The following is a 22,670-nucleotide window of genomic DNA, read 5'->3' on the forward strand; positions in this document are numbered from 1 at the left end:
ATACATGATAATGGGGACTGAAAGACAGTCTAGTAACTTAATTTCAGTCTTTCTTCAATAGAGCACCCATCTTTAATGCACCAAAAAAAAGCTTATTTTAACATCTGTAAAGGCACAAAGAAAACCAAACTATTTATATACTGAATATTCGCAGCAGATTCCACCTGTCTGTCTGTCTTCAGAATTACGTCTCTGAAGTATCACTTACAGAGCGTGTGCATTGTCAGAAAAACAAGAATGGGGAAAAAATGGGATGGGAGCAATAATGACAGAGAAGAACGTTTTCTCTCTCTGTTTCAATGCCCAGAGACACTTTCTTCTTTCTAAATATGGACAGTCTCCTCAGAATTACACTTTTCAAGCTCTGCTTTATCTCCCATTTATAGCGATGAAATGGACAGAGCAAACCATGATAATATTAACTCCTCTACACAGAGGGCTCTGGGGGAACCTTCTTTGTAGGGAGCGCAAGAGCAGCACACAATAAATACTCAGACAGTTAACAGTACTTCATCATCAGAGTTCCACTAACCTGGCTGAATATGGAAAAAAAGATAAGGAAAATACAGATGCTGGTTTAAAAAGCCCCAATCCTGTCCAGTTACAGCTAGCGACATTTAATTTTGGGGTACAGTTTTCAGCTTTAATATAAGCAAACTGGGTAGAGAGCGAGCGGGAGAGGTCTCAGAGGAAAGGCAAAAAGTTGCTGTACTGCGAGGGGAGGGAAGTGGTGTTCCTGTGCCGGCAGCGAGGCCGCCTCCGTGACATCACGTACGCATATCTCAAAAGCCACAGAAATGACAGCAGAGTTTTTAATCTATAACACTAATTAAACTCAAAATCAACTCACCAGATCTATTGTTTTAGCCTTTTTCTTGGATTCATCGTCACACCAGGTTTCACACCAAAGCCACTCCTGAGGAAGAGACTTAATGGCTACTTGATGAATCATATTATTGGGAAGATCCTGTACAAATGTTGTAAAATCATAAATTAGCATTGAATTTAATGTAACTGGTTATCAAGCAACTACTTAAAAGTAGAATAGCTTTGCCTAGTACATTTTCTGCAAATTGTTCTTATATTTCCTTCTTACGTTTCCTTCTAAGTGCTCACCTAGTTCTTTTTCAGGTAGCTTGAAAACTCAGTCACGCTCACTTTGATGGCCAATTCCACCTCATTTCTCAAGCAATTTTTTTCTTATACTTACATCTGTCCTTCCTTAGCTTGACCTAAGCAATACTACTGTCTGAACTACTTGTGGTTCAGATACTGCATGTCAGACCATAAATACTACTACGCAGAATTAGACTGTGTGAAATTATTAAAGCAAAACTTAACCATCTTTCCATTCCTCAAATTCACAAAAAAGCTCAAAAGCATATAATCCGGGATTATGCCATGACTCTAAATTTAGACGACTTCTAGGAAAATGAATTCCAGGAACAGGAGCATGAAAAGAAAAAGACATTAAACTGCTATTCTGGCTATCTTCTTTACTTCACTTTTTTTTTTTTTTTTTTTTTTTTAACCTTTAGTATATAGTCAAGTACTCTCATCATGAAAACTCTGAATTAGTATCTTGCTGAATGCAGGGAACAGCATTTACAGATGAGAAAACCCTCAGGCCATCATACGCTGCTGCAGGTACTCTGGCCACAGTTAAAAATAGCAGGTGTAATGGGTAGATCCATTCGTAAGCTCCTTCACACGTGCAACTCCTACATTATACTTAAAAAAAAAAAATAAAATCAATGTCAGTACTGAAATAAGTATTAGTTAGTTCTTATTTTGCCAATTCACATTGCTAAATGTGACAGAATAGCACATATAGCTGCATTATGAAAGGCATATAATTTAATTCAAATATAGATATTAGTGTGGGAAAATTACATCAAATCTAAGTAGACTGAGAGTCTATTTAAATCAAAACATTGATTTAAATGCTTTGTGTTTTAAAAACGTCAATTCTATTAATTTTTGAAAGGTAAAATAAACGATTTATCACCATCTCAATTTCAAGAGAAAAGGGACTGGTTTTCTGTTGCGTGTCTCTGAGGGTTACAGTGGTAACTCAGGAATTGTGATTTCATTTAGAAAGTCAAAGTTGTGAATTTACAACTTGTTATATGGAGTAAAAAGTAGAAAGACAGCTGCTAGTTCCAGGATTTATAGTAAATAGAAGAAAATAAAAAAAAATAATCTAAACAAAAAGTTGCTTATCCTTTCTTCTAAGTGTTTTATCCTCAAACCCACTAAAATACATCTAGAAGATCAAAGGAAATATTCATGAATCAGAAAAATAAATTAACGAGGGTAAGAACAGATTGTTTTTACTGCCAGGGCCAAAATTCTTGTTCATCCAAAATATGTAAACTGCTGAAATGAAAGTCTTCTAGACTTTCACAAACAACATGTAAAAGTTGTTCTTCAATTTGATTTACAGTACAACTGTTTTCACATTCAGTCAGATAAGCTACACAGTTTTAAAGGGGAACTCCTCTACAGCAATATCTTTATTAGAAAATAAAACCTCAATTTAAAAATATAAAAACATTGACTCTTAATAAAAGAATGTCTTACATTCCTTTCTGCTGATTTTTATTCTTTAAGTAAAGAACAAGACGGTTAATCATTTTTAGTGAATGGCTATTAGTATAAATACTTGTCAAGTATTTGTTTTGTCATCTATACATAGACATTTCCATGCTTCTCCTTTAAAAAGTACAATTAAATGCACTGTACTGGAAGTCTAGTTTTTATCATGTGTGATTTTTCTCCCTAGGAGTTCTTTACTTACTCTTCTTGGCATTTAAAATTACTTTTTTTTTTTCCACTCTATCTACCTCTATTTTGTGGTTTATGTTAACCTTAACTACTACCCGTGAAGGCATCAGTGCTGGCAGATGAGCAAAGAGCTGAGATTGCTGCATCTTTGAGAAGGGCAGTGAGCACTCCAATCAGACATTTAAAATAAAAAGAAAAAAATTATCATAATGCATACTTATCAGTAGACAAAAACTCTGCGGGACCCTTGTAAAATATATTGGACTGTGGTTTGTATTTCTAGGAATGTTGCTGTGTTTGGTGTAAGTAGTAACAATGAAGACAGAAGATGATTCCTATCAATACAGTCAGAAAGCAGATTACTACAAAAATATTACTTTGAAATATTTCCCTTTCCTAAGTAATTCCAATTCCATTCTGCCAAGATGTAACTACCTTAAAATCTGCTCTCAGCACCGATGTGCTGAGGGAAGGGCAGCTGACACTTAATGGCTTTTGATTGGATCCAACAGACTTGTAAGAGATATATGCTGTCATGAATTAATGCTGTAATCGAAAACATAAACACCTTAAAATGGAAAGAAATACGTTATAAATATTTTGAGAACATTAGATTAAACTAAGTACCATTTCTGAAAAAAAAGCAGCATCATGATGCTGTAACCAGCTTCTGAATCTTAAAGGTCTTTCTGAAAGACACCTTGTCCATCTGGGTAAGACTATGTTTGAAAAACATACAGCTCTATCACATCAGGCCTCTCTAAGTGTGCGACACAGGGCCAACACTTTGTTCTGTTCTCCAGAAGAGAGAGGTAAAATCTGACTCTTGCTGTTACATCAAGTCTTTTCCTCTTAACAGTTACAGCTTCAGGCTGCTCTGACTCCCTGTGTCCAGTCTAGTTCGAGTTTGTAGTGTAGCTGTATTTCCACTTTTCTTCCAGCGTCATAAGAACTGCTATTTTCAATACTTAGTTTTATTTCTGGATAAAATGCAAGTGGCGATAATGTACATAGGTAAGCGAGAGGAACTCACTTGCAGAGAAAGGGGGTGGAGTGCAGACACTGAGAGATGTGGGGTTTGCTACTGTGGGATCCCTTACTGCGACAGGCAGGTAAAAACCTTTTGTGGTTCAGTAATTTCCAAAAGAAAAATTACAAAAGCAGGGACAATCATGCTTATGAAGCCTTATGAAGTTCATCCAAAGAGAGACATAAAGTATTATCTACTCAGGCAGAAAGCAGATGAGATGTATTATCAATCGTCTACTGAGTTAAAGAACCTCTACTACAGAAGAAAATAATAAATTTAAGTATGTTCTGTACATCTGGGAATATACTTACATGCTTGTGACTTGCACCCTGACTTACCCCTCCTAGCTTTAAAAATTGGTGGAGTTATATAAATGAAGATACTGTCACCCCAAGGTGACCGTGTACAGCAACAAGTAAGAATATAATAATATAAGAATATAATTACCATTATCAGAATATAGGATTATCATTAGAAAAACACAAATGCACATAGAAAAACTACAAATAAAGGACAGCGTCCCCTATGCTGTTTTCTCCTCATTTTTTCATATTAAATAATTATTTAAAGTAATCATCATTTAATGTTCAGTTTTATGAACTGTGCTCATCTGCACACCTGAAAATGTGCTAAAACAGCAGGAAGGGGCAAACGGTTTCAGAATTATATAACATACACATTGAGATACAAAATAACTCCACACATATTGAGAAAGTTAAAGAAAATAAAAACCAAATTGCTTAAAGCCATATATACCTGATCTAGATTTGACAGACTGTTTGGATCTTGACTAAGTGCCTGGTACTGGCCCCGAAGCCTATCTCCTGCTGCAATCTTCCTGAACTTCTTCAGATCCACAACATATAAGGCACTAAAAATATGAACAAAAGAACTCAGTTTTGTGGAGTTTCACCTCCTTTTTGGTAATATTAATGAAAATAACAAGAAACCAAAACCTGTTCCCATCCTAAAGGAATATATTTTTTTTTTAATTAAGTGCCTGAAGCTACAACAGAAGTGAAATCAGTATGTCATCAGAATTCACGCCTTATTCATCTCTTACTGAGAACGACTATAGGGCAATTGCTTTTGAATGCCTCAGCAATCAACACCAAGACCCAGAATTTAATCAAATTCACAAACTGCACAAAAATATGTAAGGGGTTATCCCACCTAATATGGTATTTCCTTTTCCCAAGATGCGATGCCCAGTATCCTGATTTCCAGAAACGGTACCCATCCATTTCTTTACGGCTGTCACAGAAAGGTGTGTATCCATAGGGAGCTCCATTTAGATCCAGATCTCTGAGTTCTTTTAGGTCACTTCTCACAATCTAAATAAAAAAGTCTTTATTTTTATGATTTAATACTCTCTTTAAGGTGTGCATATGAGGACATTTATTGCAGCAAGCTTCCCAAATTTTAATTAAAAAAAAAACTCAAACAAACTGCGACACTGCAATGGTGCAGTATGAAGTATTCCACTGGAATGATATTTACCAAATTATTGTTCAAGGAAAAAAAAGTATAAATTAAATAAAACAAGCAAAGTATTTTTATTTCATAGACCAGTGTTTCTGGCTGACCAATACTAAATGCCTTCGTGCAGGAGTATAGAGCTTTCAAAATCTACCGAGCATCTCCCTTCTAAAAAAGTCCTTCCTTTTTGTTACCTAACTTGGGCACTTCAAAATTATTGCATCATTTAAAAAATCTTTGTATCTAGGAGTAAAGTACTTTTAAAAATGGGTTATGAGGACATTTTACAGATGTCCTTTATTTACTAATCAATCATTCTTCCATCAAATCCCACTAATCTAATTTATCAGCAGTAAAAAAAAAAAAAAGTTTTAGCTTTCTCTGTATAGAGAAATCCTTACAGTAAGCAGTTAGGACAGACAACCAGTATTACTACTGTATCCAGATGAAATTATAGAAGTTGCAGTCTGCATTGCTACACCTAAATTTAATTTATTCTCAAGCTTTGGAAAAGGCCCCAGATATGTAATATTTGTTCTGAAGTTTTTAATAACCACAGGATGGACTCTTCAGTGTCTCATCTGTTTGAGACAGCATGTGACCTTTCAGTATACCATATAATATTAATTTCCGAGTGAGAGACTGCATACAAATTTAAGAAAAACAGTGAGAGGATTAATATTGAAAAAATTCAGCCATCTAGAAGTTGTTCAAATGCTCTAAACGAATCGTCTCAGACTCCGTCCATAGTGGAGAAGTCCTCTCACAATCAGCCCAGAGACTGAATCACTCAAATATACCTTAGGTGAAATGCGCCTTTAAGGTCACACAGACCCCTCCAGGTGCCTTTCTCGCTCCACAGACAATTTAGGGCAAACTCAGCGCAGTGAGGCTCTTAATTTCTACATGACTAAAAGTAAAATTATTGCATTTCGCTTTCTGCACCACCACTGGTTCTACTTGTACAACTGCAATAGTCTTACGGGACCAACATCTGAATAAAATGGCCACAGAGAATGAAACCGGATCAATTTAAACCAAAATGAATTCCTCATACATTTATACAGCATTATTTTTGCCTTACCTGGTCAGCATCGACAAATATTATTTTATCCACAGCCAAAGGGAAAAGAACATCCAAAAAAAGAATTTTGTAGCCCCAGATAATTCTTTGTTTTTCTGTCTGTTGATAAAGCCAACGGGGCCACTTATACTGTACTAACTCATACTTGAAACCATACTTTTTAGCCATGTGAGGAATAACATCCTAGAAGAAGAACCAAAAAACTATTAGTTGCACAGGTACGGGACACAAAAGGACTCAAAAGGAAAAAGAGGGAATGTTGCAACACAGTTGCAGCTGTGTTGGCCTTACTGACTACATAATTTATTACTTGAAAACGTTTCTTTAGTTCTAGCAGTATCCTCAGCTATTACACAACTATAAAAAGCATTGATTTCAAGCTCTGGGAGACTATCAGAAGAGATTAAATTATTATAATATATCACTGGGCTTTGGGTTCCAGAAAAGAACTACGGTCCTCATGAGATTTTTAAAACTATTGGTATTTAATGCATTCAGACATTATTTCCAACTATGAAAATTTAATTTTAACTATATAATTACTCAACTGTAATTTAAAAAAAACAAACCTATTTAAAATTTTAAAGAAAAAATAATTATAGGAAGACATTTCTCCTACCTTAAATGTTGGGGAGAGATAGTTTTTCAGAAACCAAAATTTAACTGGTGTTTTTGTATGACGTAGGACAGAAAGCATCATAATTCTGTGGAAATATAAGTCTATAATAAACAAACAAATACACACACGTCATTAAATTTCAACTGCACCTAACAGACGCTAAAACTTTCTAAGTCTAATTTTCTTTAACCCAGTTTAAGCAGAAATTTCTATCTATTTCAATTAAAAGCTTTGAAGAGCATTTGTTCAAGACCACTTTGAGATGGACTTATTCAATCCACATTGGCTTAGCAACATTAGAATGAACAATTTCAAAAGCGGATCTGTTAACAAGTTTTATTCTAAGAGAGGTGCCTGACAAAATCAGAATAACAATTACTACCTTATATTAACTCGGGTACTGAGATAACTTATTTTAGAAAACATTGGTTGAGTTTAATACGGTTGCCGAAAAGAAAAATAATGGGAAAGAAAAAGCATTGTTCAAGTTAAGGTCCTCTTCAGAAAACCCTTGATAACTGCAAGAATCACTATTTTGGTTTAATTTGTTTTTCCACTATTGTGGCATTTGTTTGGTGTAACCAGACAGATAAGCAACACCTTATAGCCTTATGTGAGGACAAGTCTGCCTGAAAAAATCAAGAAATAATAAGCTTTAAAGTAAGGTAAAGAAGTATGTAGGATGTTTTAAATTTTTTTTTTCTCCTTTAAAATAAATGAGTCTTTCCTTTTATGAAGGCTGTCGTAGGTTGAAAGAAAGAAATGCAGATGTTCAAACTGCATCAGACTGCTAAGAAATAAAAATCAATACATACAAAAATACTACTTTCCAAATAAATATGCATGAAAGAAAGAACCGTGAAATTCCATTTTAGGGTAGGAAAATCACTACATCTGACACCCGTAGACAAAAACTCAAATCAGAAAAGTAACAGAGATGGTCGTGAACAGATTAGGCAATGCTGTAAGAATTCCTTAGAAGCAATCACTGCTTACTGAATGAACGCCGAGATAAGTAAGGCCGTATGAGCATGTGTTATCCATAGTTTGGACTAAACATAAATAGATGTAACTCTAACGAAGTCACTTCAGTTATATCTTTATAAAGAGAGGCTGAACTGCATCTGTTACGTTCACACCTTACACATGCACTCATGAAAGACATGGATAACAATATTCTTTCTTCAAAGAATAATGGTATTTTTGAACATCTGTACGTTGAATCAGTTTCTTCTCAAAGATTTAGTCCTCACTATATACAACTTTTCTGTGCTTTGATAATTTATACTTTACACCTCGTTAAAAAAGTCAGTTTCTTTAAGCTGTTTAGTTTTAGGATGAGCGTTTACAGTATTGCTGTGAAATTCTTGTTTCCCTTTTACCTTTCTTTACCTTAAAAAACGTTCATATAAATGGCCTGAAGCAACTGAAAAAATGTTAAGAACATCACTTTTCTTTTCCTTCTCTTCTGCTGGAATTTCTTCTGAAAATCTAAGAAAAAAATCCCCCCAAATTATTATATAAAGTAAGCATTCAGCAGAAAGAAAATACTACTACATTACCATTAAGCTTGTAAAAGAATCAAAAGTAAGAAAATACACAAAAGAAACACTCATCCTACAGTAACTGAACAGACTTACATTCCACTCCCACTGCAGGTGCCTATGATATCAAAATCTTTTGGGAGCAACACCTCATACCCAGTCACTCGGGACAAACGATGGCACAACTGCAGTCTCCAATATTTGCAATCAAACAGAACCTAAATTTGGCAAGAACTCCACATTTTATCACAGAAAAAAAAAAAAAACAAAAAACCCCACCCAGCCAGAAACAACACACAGCCAGAATAAGTTGAGAACTGGTCATTTTTAAAATCAGCAACAGTTATTTTTCAAGCTTCATCCACACACGTTCTACACCAGAAGAACCAATGCACATTCTTGAGGCGAGGGATGTCTGCAGAGCCCCACAGGTGGTTGAGCTGAATATATACTCTAAAATAGAGACCGAACATAACAGAAAGCTGGCCACACCAGGCCAAACCACATATTTAGCCCAGTACCTTACCAACAGCAAGTGACAAGGCTGAGGAGTAGCAGCCTTTCCCAGAATACTCTCATAACAGCCAGTGGTCTCTGGTGATGGGCATTCCTGATTTTTTCATAATATTTGCTGAATTCTTCCTTAAATTAATCCAATTACTCTCCCTATAGGCCACCCTATATCTTTGAGGTCCATCATCCAGAGGTTTTCTAGCTTCTGCTGCACAGCATTTTTTGCTTGCTTTGAACACCAGGTCTTCTTTTTCAATCAAGTCTACCAGCATTGTTTTTTAATCACGTATGCCTTCCAGCACACGGAGGTGGAGATGGTGGCTGCAGTCTCCCTCAGAGCACCGCTTCACAGATCTCAGAAGTGCGAAGGCTGCCTTAGCCAAAATTGGTTACAGCGTGGCTTTATATTGTTAGAGATTCACCTCAACAGTCTTTTTTTGAGGTGAGTCATTCCTCACGCACTTAGATTGTGTGAGTCACTTCTTTTTATTTTTCTTCTGCTTAGATCCCTTTTAAAAATATACTTTAAAAAGTACAAAAATAAGTATCCCTCGTAATCTTTAAGAGCAAATCAGACAAGTCTCAGATCTCCAACATATTTAAAGGAATTCACATCACTCCACTAACACAAAGCTGAGATCTCAGAAGGCTGCAATGTGTGTACATGGTGCGAATAATCTTTTGAGAAACCCATGTTCTTTTCACCGAGCATTGGTTAAGAGGAGACAGCACAGTCTTACCTGATCAGGACACAAAAGAAAGGGACATCAGTGGAGCGGCACTGACTGTGTGGTGCGGCATCTCCAAAGGAGACAACTCCACAACTAGCACTGAGTTCTCACAGGCTAAATAGACTGCAGTTCACAGTCTCAAGCTGTCCGTCATCTTTCTTTCTGACTTTTTGTCCCATTTCTCATACGTAGTGATAGCAGGACTGAAAGAACGTCAATCTCTTTAAAATGCAACCATCACCACATGTGACTAACAAAGACAGTGATGAAACATCCTTTTCTGCCCTTACGTCATTCTCAAAAGTGATACAACAATTTCATAAGAATTTGTATCTCATTAATAAGAACTACATTCAAATTTTAAAAAGGGCAGCTTGAACCACATACAATCCACACTCAACATAACTGTGAGCAACATTATGACCAACTGAAAACAAAATTTTACAATGGTGTATGGCAAATTAGAAATACTACAATGTTAGTAGTTCCAAGTATAAAGCTTGAGACATTTATTACAATTATTTATAGAACAAAAACTTTAAGGCAAAAGGTATTTTATTGACAAATACAAAACCACATAATTTCATAAACTAGGTCTAGCTGCAGACGAGCAGCATCATAGTCTGCCTTTTGATGTTCATTTTGATACATCTGAGGACCACGTTACTGGCTGAGATTTGCACATTGAGATTGATTCCCTGACACAACAAATTAAAAATAATGCCAATGGAGAAAATGAACAGGAATTAGAAATGCAAAGGAGGGACTGAAAAATAAATAATGAGTTGAACAAAACATTACAACAGAAGGGGGGAAAAGACAAGCTGTAGACTCAGTTTGGGTTGGAAAGGACATTTAAAAAGGTCATTAAGTCCAACCTCCCCTGCAGTGAGCAGGGACATCTTTAGCTGATGAGGTTGCTCAGAGCCCCATCCAACCCGACCTTGAATGCTTCCAGGGATGGGGCATCTACCACCTCCCTGGGCAATGTGTTCCAGTGTTTCATCACCCTCAGTGTAAAAAATTTCTTCCTTACATCTAGTCTAAATCTTCCTTCTTTTAGTTTAAAGCCATTACCCCTTGTCCTATCGCAACAGACCCTGCTAAAAAGTTTGTCTCCATCTTGTAAGCCCCCTTTAAGTACCAAAAGACCACAATAAGGTCTCCCCGGAGCCTTCTCTTCTCCAGGCTAAACAACCCCAACTCTCTCAAGCCTTTCTTAATAGGAGAGGTGCTCCACCTGCTCTGATAATTTTTATGGTCCTCCTCTTTCTATGTGTTTCCTGTGCTGTGGGCCCCAGAGCTGGATGCAGTACTCCAGGTGGGGTCTCCCCAGAGCAGAGCAGAGGGGCAGAATCACCTCCCTCGCCCTGCTGGCCACGCTGCTTTTGATGCAGACCAGGATACAGTTGGCTTTCTGGGCTGCAAGCGCACATTGCTGGCTCCTGTCCAGCTTTTCATCCACCAGTATCTCCAAGTCCTTCTCAGCAGGGCTACTCTCAATCCCTTCATCCCCAGCCTGTATTGATACCGGGGGTTGTCCCAACCCAGGTGCAGGACCCTGCACTTCGCTCTGTGGAACCTCATGAGGTTCCCATGGGCCTGCTTCTCGAGCCTGTCCATCCTGTTCTGGATGACATCCTGTCTCTCAGGCAAGTCAACCGCACCACTCAGCTTGGTGTCCACAAACTTGCTGAAGGTGCACTTGACCCCGCTGTCTATGTCATTGATGAAGATATTAAACAGTACTGGTCCCAGTATGGTTACCCCAAGGGGACACCACTTGTCACCAATCTCCATCTGGACATTGAGCTGTTGACCACTACCCTCTGGATGCGACCATCCAGCCAATTCCTCATCCACTGAACAGTCCGCTCATCAAATCCATCTCTCTCCAACTTAGAGAGAAGAATATTATTGGGGACCAAAACATAATATTTATATTATAAATCCCTTGGGGAGCCTTTTTATATATTTGTATCGCTATTAAGTAAGAAACATTTACTTGACTTGCTGTAAGTAATAATAAACATGTCCTGGCAGAGTTAAAATATAAGCAAATTATGCATTACCTTGCAATTGATTCCCGATTTCCTTTTTTTCCTGTTGTTCCATCAGTAAGGAGATCTTCATTGATTTTATCAGGCTTTTTCTGTACCTAGTCATTAAAATAAATGTATTTGTGTAATTTGGCAAGTTAGTTGATATTAATTACTACTTCAGTTGTGATATCTAATTGCAGCGTACTTATTAGCTAGAGCTGGACCAGCATCTTACCAATTTCTATTTCAGTAAAATACTTACTGAACTTCATTAAATTGAACAGTAAAAATTTCATTTTGTGCTTTTAAACTACACACAGAACTGTGGGATAATTGCTGGAGGTGACTTAGGAACTAAAGTTATATTCACATTTTAAGAAAAGGTACAGCATTGAAGAAATTTCCAGGGTGGAATGCAGCTGATATGCAATGAATGTATTCCACTGTAGTTCCCTAGGCCACATAACCTGCAGTCTTAGAGTCAGCAGATTCTAAGGTGGAAAAAAGCCAGCAGAGAGAGTGGGGCAGTGTGAAGATACTATAGCCAAACTCTGTGCATCAGAGCAGGGAATGGGAACTTACAGTACTATGAACACTGATAAGCTTCATAGTTATTACCCTGAGCCAATAGTTTCTTATTTTTTGTAAAAATCATGTCCTTAGATTGAACTTTGCTAATCATAATGTCATTATAACACCAAAACACACCTCCATGCTAAAAGCTACCCGCCTCCAAGGTGCAACCACCCCTCACTGAGTCTGTGCTCTGAGTTTCTGCTTTTCTGAGTTTACACCAAGCACAACAAAGGTATGTATGACTAGAGTCACTCGAGCTCCACCTGAAAGGTAAAAAATAGTATAAAAATGGCTTAAGAATGGAGGGATGTCAGGAAGATATCACGAACCATCACTGACTTCTGGGACCAGTCAATGGGCTGAGCCTCTCTTCCACCCCCATAGGGACGCCTATCGGGTGAGATTCGAACACTCGGCTATACTGAGTGCTTCCCTGGGAAACTCAGAAATCGCTATAGAGAGTTGTTTTATGCTACTATATTACTCAAGTTGGTTCATGCTGCTGTATTACTTGCATGTGCTTTGCAGACAGGGTATTGTCACCAGCAATCCAAAAGAATCTGCAATTCTCTTGCCTCAATAAACTGCACTATTCATTAATCTAGCTGTGAGAGTTCTCATTGAACGTGACCAAGCTCCTTAAATCTGTCCATGCTAGTTCATTGAACGTGACTAAACCAGAAGTGCATTGCGCTATTGTGCATCTGTAATTGTGGTAGTTCAATACATTGAACGTGACCGGACCTATAGTGCCAAATTGGGCATCACTCAGAATTTAAGCCCAGCTGCCCCCAGCCCCTCTGATATCTGAGGACAAGCTGGAATGCAAAGGGGTTTATTTTCTGCCAAATTCCTGTAACCTTTAATGCAACAAGAACTTGCTGTAGTAAGAACAACAATAACCAATTAGGAAAAATTAAATGGCGATTAATAAATCAAACAGCATGTTCAAGCCCTCTGTACTTCCTTATGCAAACAATAACTAAAAGTGTGGGGAATGGTATCTCATTTTCTGCCCTCATGAGTTTGTGATCTGGACACTGGCTGCGAGAAGAAGGGTAGCAGGGTGTCACACCACGTTCATGGAACTTACCTGCAGGGAAACTGCAATTCTCATAAGTCCTTCACAAGGATAAGGCGACAAATCTGTCACTGGAACATAAGCTCTCCCAGCCAACTTAAGCAATTTCTGTTTTCTTACCCAGATGCTTAATAAAGGTTCCAAATTAATTTTGTTTGCTGACCTTAGCTTCCTTGATTAAAATAAACCTAATTGTTCTTGAAACCCGAATAGCTTTTAAAACACTAGAAGTTTGAACATATTCAATTCTAACTATATTAATTTCCCATGTTTATGCCGTCAAGCTAATGCTTACAGATTTCTTTTCACCTTAATGCTTCTGAAGCCACATCCTACGTATTGCATAGGATGCAACCGTAGTGATTCTACAGTTCAACTGAATAATAGAGCTCGCATATTCTAGTTATAAGCTCAGTAGATACCACCTTTCACATAGAATAATTTTACTATTTTGACCCAAATGGCACCCCTTTCCCCCATTCTCTGTGGTTTAAAGGCAGGCTCATCACGCTCCACGGAGTAATACGTTTCCTCCAGGTTCTGGAAACTTTCAGTTACAAGGCTGGGAAAGAGACTCTCACATGTGGTTTTAAAAATTCCTTCTATAGTTGTGTTCACATTGTTCTCTCTCCTTCTCAAAGGCTAAAATTAGGATACAAAGTAGCAAGGACACCTACACAAAATGTTACTTTACAAAATAATGGAAAACATATACTACTAGGACGTTCTTTCTCCTTAATTCTCCTCTGATTTCATTACCTCTTTTTGATACACCTTCAAGAATATAAGTAACGTAATTTCATTTACACAAATTTGGTAGCTTAGGGTAGCATTCGACATACCCAATTTTAACTTCCACTCTGGTATCTGGACTTCATGTAAAATCCCTCCCCAGTCACAGCAGAGAACTGGATGTCTCAAGAGGTGGTGATCCCCTTGGTTTAAATACACACACGAGATGGGACGAGCAGTCCTTTGGACTGTCTTTCTCATTCTGCTAAGCAGAGAGGGAGTTTAAGGCACCTAGACTATGCTCTTACCTTAAGCTGGATAAGACAAATCCTAACTATGTTACACACATGGATGTATTATTTTAACAGCTATTTAACAATCTCCCATGCAATTAGTATAACCTGATTGGATCAAATTAACTACATTAATTCGCACACCTTTCTCTAATTATACAGCATCCAAATTACATATTTCGGTACACATCTTCCAATTAAATATAGCCTAAAACATGTAAGCATTAGTCATACTTCATATAAGCAAATACTGTAGACAAAAAAAGGTATCTCTTTACATACTTGGACTTTGATAATTTTGCTTCTGAAGTTGTTTAATACCACGATAACATCTGTCAGGTCAGCTTCAGAATCCGTTCCTTCATGGCTGTGAGGAAAAAAAAAACCCATGCCATTAAAACAGGCATTATTACTCGTGTTTAATTAGAGTATAAGGTTTAGGATTGCTGAAATTTATAGATACAAAGTTTCTTCACTTGCACCTAATTATACCTTAACTTCAGAAACTTTCTCAGTTTTATCCATCACTAGACATTGTCCACAGTGGAAGCCCTCACTTTTTAATTTGGATTTTCACAGGAAATTCTACCAACCAATGAAAAAAATGCAGCAACCTTGAGCCGAATACTTAATTATGTATTATATGGGTATGTATTATATTCAAATATTAAACTACATTTTATTTTTCAAATACGGAGTACATCTTAGAAATTGCCGTGTGACGGCATTAAATGTACTTTTAAAATAAATCCGCTTTGAGAAGCCTAGGGAAAGCTTCACCACAGTGCTGAGATAGTGAAGAATGGCTTTCAACTGGCTGGCTTTGGTAACTGAACCCCTGCAGACACGGCTGGGCAAGGCACCACATGAACATCTGCCCTACTGAACATCGGGTTCAAGCCTTTCAGGCATCTCAAAACTGTACCGCAGTCCACTGAGTAACAAGTATGAAAAATGTTGCTGTCACCCCATGATACAGCATAGCAACATAATTCTCAAATTTTATAGCCTTTATATTTATATATGTGTATATATATATACAGCCCATATATTTTTCCATCAATCCATTCTGTCTTTTAACAGCATTATTGGTTTCCTCTTGCTAAGGCTGCACATACAAAAAATGGTTTAAGAAAGTAATCTGCTGCCCCTTAGGCTTGATTTTATTTTTTTTTTTTGGCCTAGAAAACAGAAATATTTAAACCTTGTTTCAATCTGTTTCATTCTACTTATCTGAAAACATCAGCATTTTATATAGTTATCTGAATTTTCTATTTAATACATTTCTGTAAAAAGTGCCCATGATTACTAAGTTTCATAGAGATGGCCGATTGTTGCACGAATCAAGGTTCAGGGTTATCTTGACTTTTCTACTCTCTGGTTTAGTTTCATTTTCACACTTTTAAAATACTGCATGTATGAACACTCAGCCAAGGACTGTCTTTTTATCACAGGGATGTACAGTACTCAACATAAAAGGGCACAGATCTCCATTTCAAATGAAGTGTGTCATTAAAAAGCTCTAAAATAGTAAAACTAGAGCCAAACACAACTGCTGACAGCAAAAAGCTGGCACAGCATTCCCATTTTTGCCCTCAGTTTTTACACAATCAAAATTTTCTGTTATTCACTCAGTTACCTCAAAATCTCTATGTTAGGAATTCCGTAGCTAGCTCTGCAGCTCTGCTGATGAAGACGATTTTCCAAAGTCTCTACAATATTCTCAAAGTGTTTAGTTTGGCTTTAAATTTAATAACATTGCTTTGTCTCCCTAAATCCCTTCTCTCGATCCCTCACTGGCATCTCCATCTTTAATGAGTGCTAGTTGTTTTTACTCTGCACGACATTCTGTTTGATGCATTTCTGTCCCAGTATGAACAAGGCACTGAAAATAAGAGTTACCTTGGACACTTAATGTTGGTCTCAAGATACAGTTTATCTGTTTCTCCATTCACATCTTTATATACTTCCTATTATTACTTCTTTTCCTGACAGAGTACTTCATTTCAATTCCTAGTCGCTCAACTATGTGCTACTTACTGACTAGGAGAGTCACTCATTTTTAGGTAGGTATCTCTCTGAAAGAAAATGAAGTCCATCATCTGTTCTCTAATTTTAAATCAACGTGCTGAATCTTATACAGGACCTCTTGTCTTCTCTCTGTTCATATGATATTCAGCATGTTGTAATTTATTCATGTAACAGATACACATTGCACATGAGCGATCATTTGAATAAGGTTTTGATTGTGACCTGGGGTTTGGAAGAACTGGGATCATGATTTATAAACTCCCTTAACGAAATGAACAAGGATTTTGTGTTTTGTCCAAAAGATGCTGAATGCTGTTAGTGTAACGTAGTTTGTAAACTCACTGAAAGTAGGCACAACTTCCATTTTAAACGCAAGCAAAATGTCTTGCATACTGACAACACTATTAAATATTTAACAGTAACTACTTCATTGTTATACAATTGTTATATGAAACTAAACATGTCAAGCAGACTATTTATGTCACAGCTTTAAAATGTTTCAAAACACCTATGTACTTTAAATATAAATATAAATAAATATCAATATAATATAATTTTCCATACGGAGAACAAAAGCACTCAAGTTCAACAAATGGAGACCCTTTAAGAATCTCAAAACAAAAAAAATCCTCCTTGCCCGAATTATAAAAGATACAACTTTCAGTTAAGCAGTCTGCATACCATCAAAATATAATGAATTATATCTACCTGCATTTTTTAAAAATGGAATATTCAGCAGGAGCTTATATACCTTTAGATGTATATTATTTTCTGCAGTCTTATCTTGCAATACCTGTTTTCCTACCAACATCATAGAATCAAAGTTCCAATAACAAGCAGTGCTCAGACTGTTGCTGAGCATATCAATTTTCATCTTCCTAATATTCATAGCAATTTACTAACAACAAATTGATTTACAAGTATGACTGCTTCAAAATAATGATCCTTTTTAGAAGCAGTGTTTGGCGGGGGGGGGAGAAGCTTATTTCAAAAGCTGTGTATTTACATAAAGTAAAAATAAATTATTTGCATGTGTATTAGATGTTACTATGAGAAAAGCAAATAAGCACTGAGGTGTAGAACACGCTGTAACTTCAAAATCCTGTATTTCTCCTAAGATTCCTACAGGCCTGTGCTTCAAAGAAAACAGGTCATCTCTCAGTTCAACAGGAGAGGATATGATTAGTATACGAGGATGGTGAATATACTGCAATACCTCTTGGCAAAATTCCCACCCTGTCACATAGTTGCTTGAGTTCTGATAGCAGTTTGATACTATCAATAAGTAAGAGTAATATCAAAGATCCTGGTACAGCCTCCCAAACATACTTCAGCTGTTGTACTCTAAGCCTACGGCTTGTAATAATTCAATGAAATAAACAGTATTGTTTAGATTCCTCATCAAGTATTAATTTTACATAACTTAGCTGAGCTCAATTAAGCTCATTTGTATTACTCCTTATGGAAAAATAAATCAGTAATCTTAAACGGCAGAAGATTTAAGTTTTCTTTGATCCAGCCCAGAATCTCGAGTGGTTTTGTTTCATTTTTTAATTCAACTACAGCTCATTACGTTATTAAGACCATGATATCTTTCATAAATCACTTTATATATATCTTAAGAACTGAACGTTAAATCCGACAAATAACTACAGCTGGTGGAGATTAAGTGAACTTCTTAAGATAAAGACCATGTTTTTCTGCTTTTTCAACAGATCGTGAGTGGTTTCTGGAAAAAAATAAATTGAAAATTGCAAACAAATAGAATGAACCTAATATTCCGTTACCATTTCTTCCAGTAACACTGAAATTGATTCATTAACTAAATATTCAAAAAAGCAAAGATGTTCATCAATTTTTTCATTTTTTAATAGTAGCGATGACTAAGCATCATATGGAACTATGTGTTCCTGAACTCCAAGTAATAATAAGTATTTTATAAGAAATAGACTTATTTCAGCCCACAGAATTAAAGGGGAGGGAGGAAAGAAGGAAGAACTGAAGCTGAAATGAAACAATCCTGTTCCTCTAGAAGGGGTCGGATCCAATGCTTCAAGAGGAGGCCCTCATATGCTAGAGATCTATGCTTTTACATAAAACATGAGAAAAAGATGATTCTTCCAACAAACAGTTGGAATGATGGCTAGCACATGCTCCTCATTTGAAAACTGACCATGGAAATTACAGAGCCATGTAGGTGGCAATTAAATGCCAGTTACTGGAGTACAACGTGACTTCTTTTCATGCGCAGGGGTTTCTCCCAAGAGAGGGAAACGTGGCGCAGTCAACATGCAGCCAGGGTACAGAACTGAAGGGTGCTTCTACATCCTAAGGTGAAGGTGTAACCACAGTGATTCTTGGATGACTTGGACAACTAAGAAACACTCAGAATTAATTGAAGAAAAAAGCCTAGAACTGACATTAATATAATGCTCTTGCTAAAACAAGATGCCACCCTCAATAACACTGCATTCAGAGGCATCCTCAGGGCTCAAAAAAAATAACGAGATGGAAATTCATGGCACTTCCTCTAGTTGATCAAGACGCTGCTGGAGAGCTAGCAATGCTCCAGCGGACATGTTCTTGGAATTACACGTTAAGTATGTTGGGAATGCCCAAATATTAATCAACAAAGCCATGAGTGACATTTCTACAGAATTTGGTGCAAGCAGTTGCATGATAATGCTAACCATGCTTGGAACTGACAGGACAAGCGTCTGGAAGCTGCGTAGCTGCACAGTAAGAGACTTTGCTAGCATCAAGCCTAGCTGAGCAGCTTAGGCTTATTATGCATTAACATATCCAAATATCTTCAAGAACACATGGAGCAATCAAACAAGAACTTAGGCTAATCAGGAAATAAGGTATCTCTTACAAACTTTACATCTTTCTTTGCTTCTTGTTCAATTTTTTTCGCTTTATTTTTGCTCATTTTCCTTCAGTACTGTCTGATCTTTCCAAAATATGTGCACTTTCAGATTTATTCATGTTTCCAAAAGATGGATTAATACTTACGAAAAAACCTGATAAATGTCTTCAGATCTTCCTTTACGCAATCTCAGTGTCCAAGCACCTGGATTTGCTTTCAGCTGAAAATACCCCTAAGAAAAAAAGGAAAGACAGTCACTTGTTCCATCAGCATTTCAGAATCAACCATGTACGCTTACAAACATCAATTATCCAACATTTGGTACCGCAGACAGGGTTAGTAGCCATTAACTACTGTCAAACCAGCACTGAAAGTAATATGGCAGTGACGCAATCAAGGATCACCTTTCCTGTATGTCCATATTAATGCCTTTCAGTGCTCCATTTGTTTCTAGCTCCACCTAGAACAGCAAGTGACTGAGTAGGAAAGAAATAAATTATTAAACTGACCCTAAACTGAAAGGCTTTTTTGAAACCTACAGTTTTTGTCTGGAACAGCTTTCCAAGTCAACACAGCTCCTTCCCAATTTAGGAACACTGCATACAGCTATCGCTATGTGAAAGTCAGATGAAGCAAGCTTTGGAATGTGAAGAATCATTAAAAATTTCATCATGTGGAACATCTACTGTTGAGATCGTATTTGGTATTTGTGTAAAAATCAAAGATTCACAGTTTATTAATCATTTTATTCTTTGTGATACAAAGAACAGCAGATAGGTAACAGATCTTATTTATCAAAATCCTTCCCTATCAAATGACCTTAGCCAATAGAATTTAAATCTTTCATTTTGGAAATAACAAGATTTTCTGCTCTACAGACTGTTAAAATGAAAAGTAATTACTTCAGATGACCAGAGGAATTCTCAGATGTGGATTTGTCCTACAGAGGCTTTAAGCGCTTGACTGAAGTATCTAAAATAGGAGCCTTCTTTTGCCTGGATCATTGTGTGACAATGATTTTGTGTGACATTGTGTGACAATGGTTATTTTAATCAGAACATGATTCATACCTTACATTTGTCAGTGGAATCTCCATCTGAATATAACTACCTCCAACCATCTACTTAAGACAATTAGGCTCCCAGTTTAGGTATTTCAGATAAGAATCTAAAATTAGCCTATATCCAAACCTTTATTGGATCAGAAGAGGAGCGGAGGAAAGCTCAGCAAATTAGAATCATAGAATGTGTTGGGTTGGAAGGGACCTTTAAAGGTCATCCAGTCCAACCCTCCTGCAGGAAGCAGGGACATCTTTAACCAGATCAGGTTGCTCAGAGCCTCATCAAGCCTGGCCTTGAATGTCTTTGGGGATGGGGCCTCCACCACCTCTCTAGGCAACCTGTTCCAGTGTTTCACCATCCTCGTTATAAAGAGCTTCATCCTAATGTCTAATCTAAACCTACCCTGCTCTAGTTTAAAACCATTGCCAATTAGAGATACACATCTTTTGTAGATGGTCTTAACTCCAGGATACTCCTGTTACTTTTAGCATTACTAAGTTTGCAACACAGAGAAATGGACTTAACGAACAAGAAGCTCATGAAGAATTCTCATGAAGAGCGTGCAATTGTAATGACTATTTCTGTACTTAATACTTACCAGGTTGGCCATCACAATAGTATCAACCATGACAGGATTATTCTTTGTGCCCAGAGTGAACTGTAACCCTCGAGGAGGTTGTCCAGTTGTCACATCAAAGCAGTGTCCTTCAAGCAATATATATTCTAGTTCATATTCTGCTATAACTGTCCCTTTTATCTGTGGAAGGAAGATTTCCTCAATAAATTACGTCATTTAACTATGTGGGAAAAGCAACATGTTGCAATGACAAATATGTTGCATAGGATTTACCTCAACTAAATTCAACTGTCAAACAAGAGAGAAAGGTCCTTCCAGAAGGAATTTCACTGAATTTTAAAATAGGTATCCAAGGTAAAGAGGATGAGTATCTGTGTGGAGGGACCTTCTCTCCACTGACCATTGATGAAGCTGAGGCATCCCAGCTTTGGTAAGGTAAATCCCAACCTTCATTTTCACAATACACCTTCCAAATACACAGCTTTGGTCTATCAAACACCCTCAATATTTTGAGTAAGTTTCATGACCGAAATGAACCTAGTGACTTTGAAGCTGATGGATTAAAAATAATTTTAAAATTGTGAACTAAAAAAGGTCAAATATATTTTAATAGATATTAATAAACAGCCATCTGTTCATGTTTATTTGAAGATTTACCTAGGTTAAACCTATTACTACCAAAAACATATAAAAAGAATAAAAGAGAAATAGAAAGCTAACACACAGAATCCCTTAATTGCTTTATTTTTATCTAAAAAAATAGTATTCCTGTAAACATTATAAAGCTCAACGTAGCAGATAAATTGCTTTCACTTGTACTCTGAATTCTGAATTTTTCTGTTTCATTGCTTTTTTTTTAAATTAAGAGAAAACGTAAAAAAAGATGATGAAAATATAAGTGGTAAAATGCTGACTAAATAATCAATTACCACAGAAAATATTTCCAGAAAACAGACACACAAAAAAACCTCACAGTATTTCCATTTCCCTTGAGGTAGAAAACTTGTCCAACACAAGTTTTATAATGTTTACAAACTATTACTTACATCCTGTAAATGAATGTTATCGAGATCACAGGAACTGTTTACTGCTTCAACCAACCAGCTTTCAGGAGTGATCATATTTAGAGTTAAAAGAGGTGATTCTGGCAATTCCAGGAATTTTGCCATTGGTTCAGAAGGAAGGTGCTTGTTGATCCCATAAGTTAATTCTGGTTCCAGAACAAAACGATAGAAGCTGTTGAAAAAGTGTTTTTAAAAAAACCCGTAAGTTTACTGACATATGAAGGCCCAAACATGAAGTTCTTCTAAAATACTAAAATATAATGAATGTTTTCCAAATTATTGATGTTTGGAGGCACGGCAGCTCCCTATTCTTTTGGAATACTGTCAGACAACACCTTTATTGTTTTGCAATACGTCAGACAATTTGATACGCTGTATCATATCAAATGGGCTGGTAGATGAACACAGATCTATTCCCTTTTGAAAATTTTTTGCTGTGAAAGTGCCTAGTTTCCATTAACATTCTAAACAGCTGGCAAGATGAATACCCGAGAGGTGGATCTCAACATCTTGACTGTGAACCACCTTGAATTCTCAGAATCTGTATCACTAAACTA

General features: G+C 36.7%; 1 protein-coding gene across 4 annotated transcripts in view; it reads right to left on the reverse strand.

Annotated features, from left to right (window-relative positions):
- The window catches only part of UGGT2 (UDP-glucose glycoprotein glucosyltransferase 2), a 91,253-nt gene that overhangs the window by 4,108 nt on the left and 64,475 nt on the right, over positions 1–22,670 (reverse strand). For 3 of the 4 annotated variants that reach the window (XM_054192127.1, XM_054192118.1, XM_054192135.1), the window contains 11 exons: positions 22,096–22,285; positions 21,071–21,229; positions 19,558–19,643; positions 14,794–14,878; positions 11,860–11,945; positions 8,392–8,490; positions 7,000–7,084; positions 6,381–6,563; positions 4,991–5,151; positions 4,574–4,688; positions 851–967 (listed from right to left, as the gene is read on the reverse strand). In XM_054192127.1, coding sequence (XP_054048102.1) covers positions 851–967; positions 4,574–4,688; positions 4,991–5,151; positions 6,381–6,563; positions 7,000–7,084; positions 8,392–8,490; positions 11,860–11,945; positions 14,794–14,878; positions 19,558–19,643; positions 21,071–21,229; positions 22,096–22,285 — 1,366 coding nt within the window. Of the gene's footprint in view, positions 1–850; positions 968–4,573; positions 4,689–4,990; positions 5,152–6,380; positions 6,564–6,999; positions 7,101–8,391; positions 8,491–11,859; positions 11,946–14,793; positions 14,879–19,557; positions 19,644–21,070; positions 21,230–22,095; positions 22,286–22,670 lie in introns of those variants that run through there. The other variant, XM_054192144.1, reaches the window with a different exon arrangement.

Source organism: Rissa tridactyla, chromosome 1 (assembly GCF_028500815.1).
Source record: "Rissa tridactyla isolate bRisTri1 chromosome 1, bRisTri1.patW.cur.20221130, whole genome shotgun sequence".
Taxonomy (NCBI): Eukaryota; Metazoa; Chordata; class Aves; order Charadriiformes; family Laridae; genus Rissa; species Rissa tridactyla.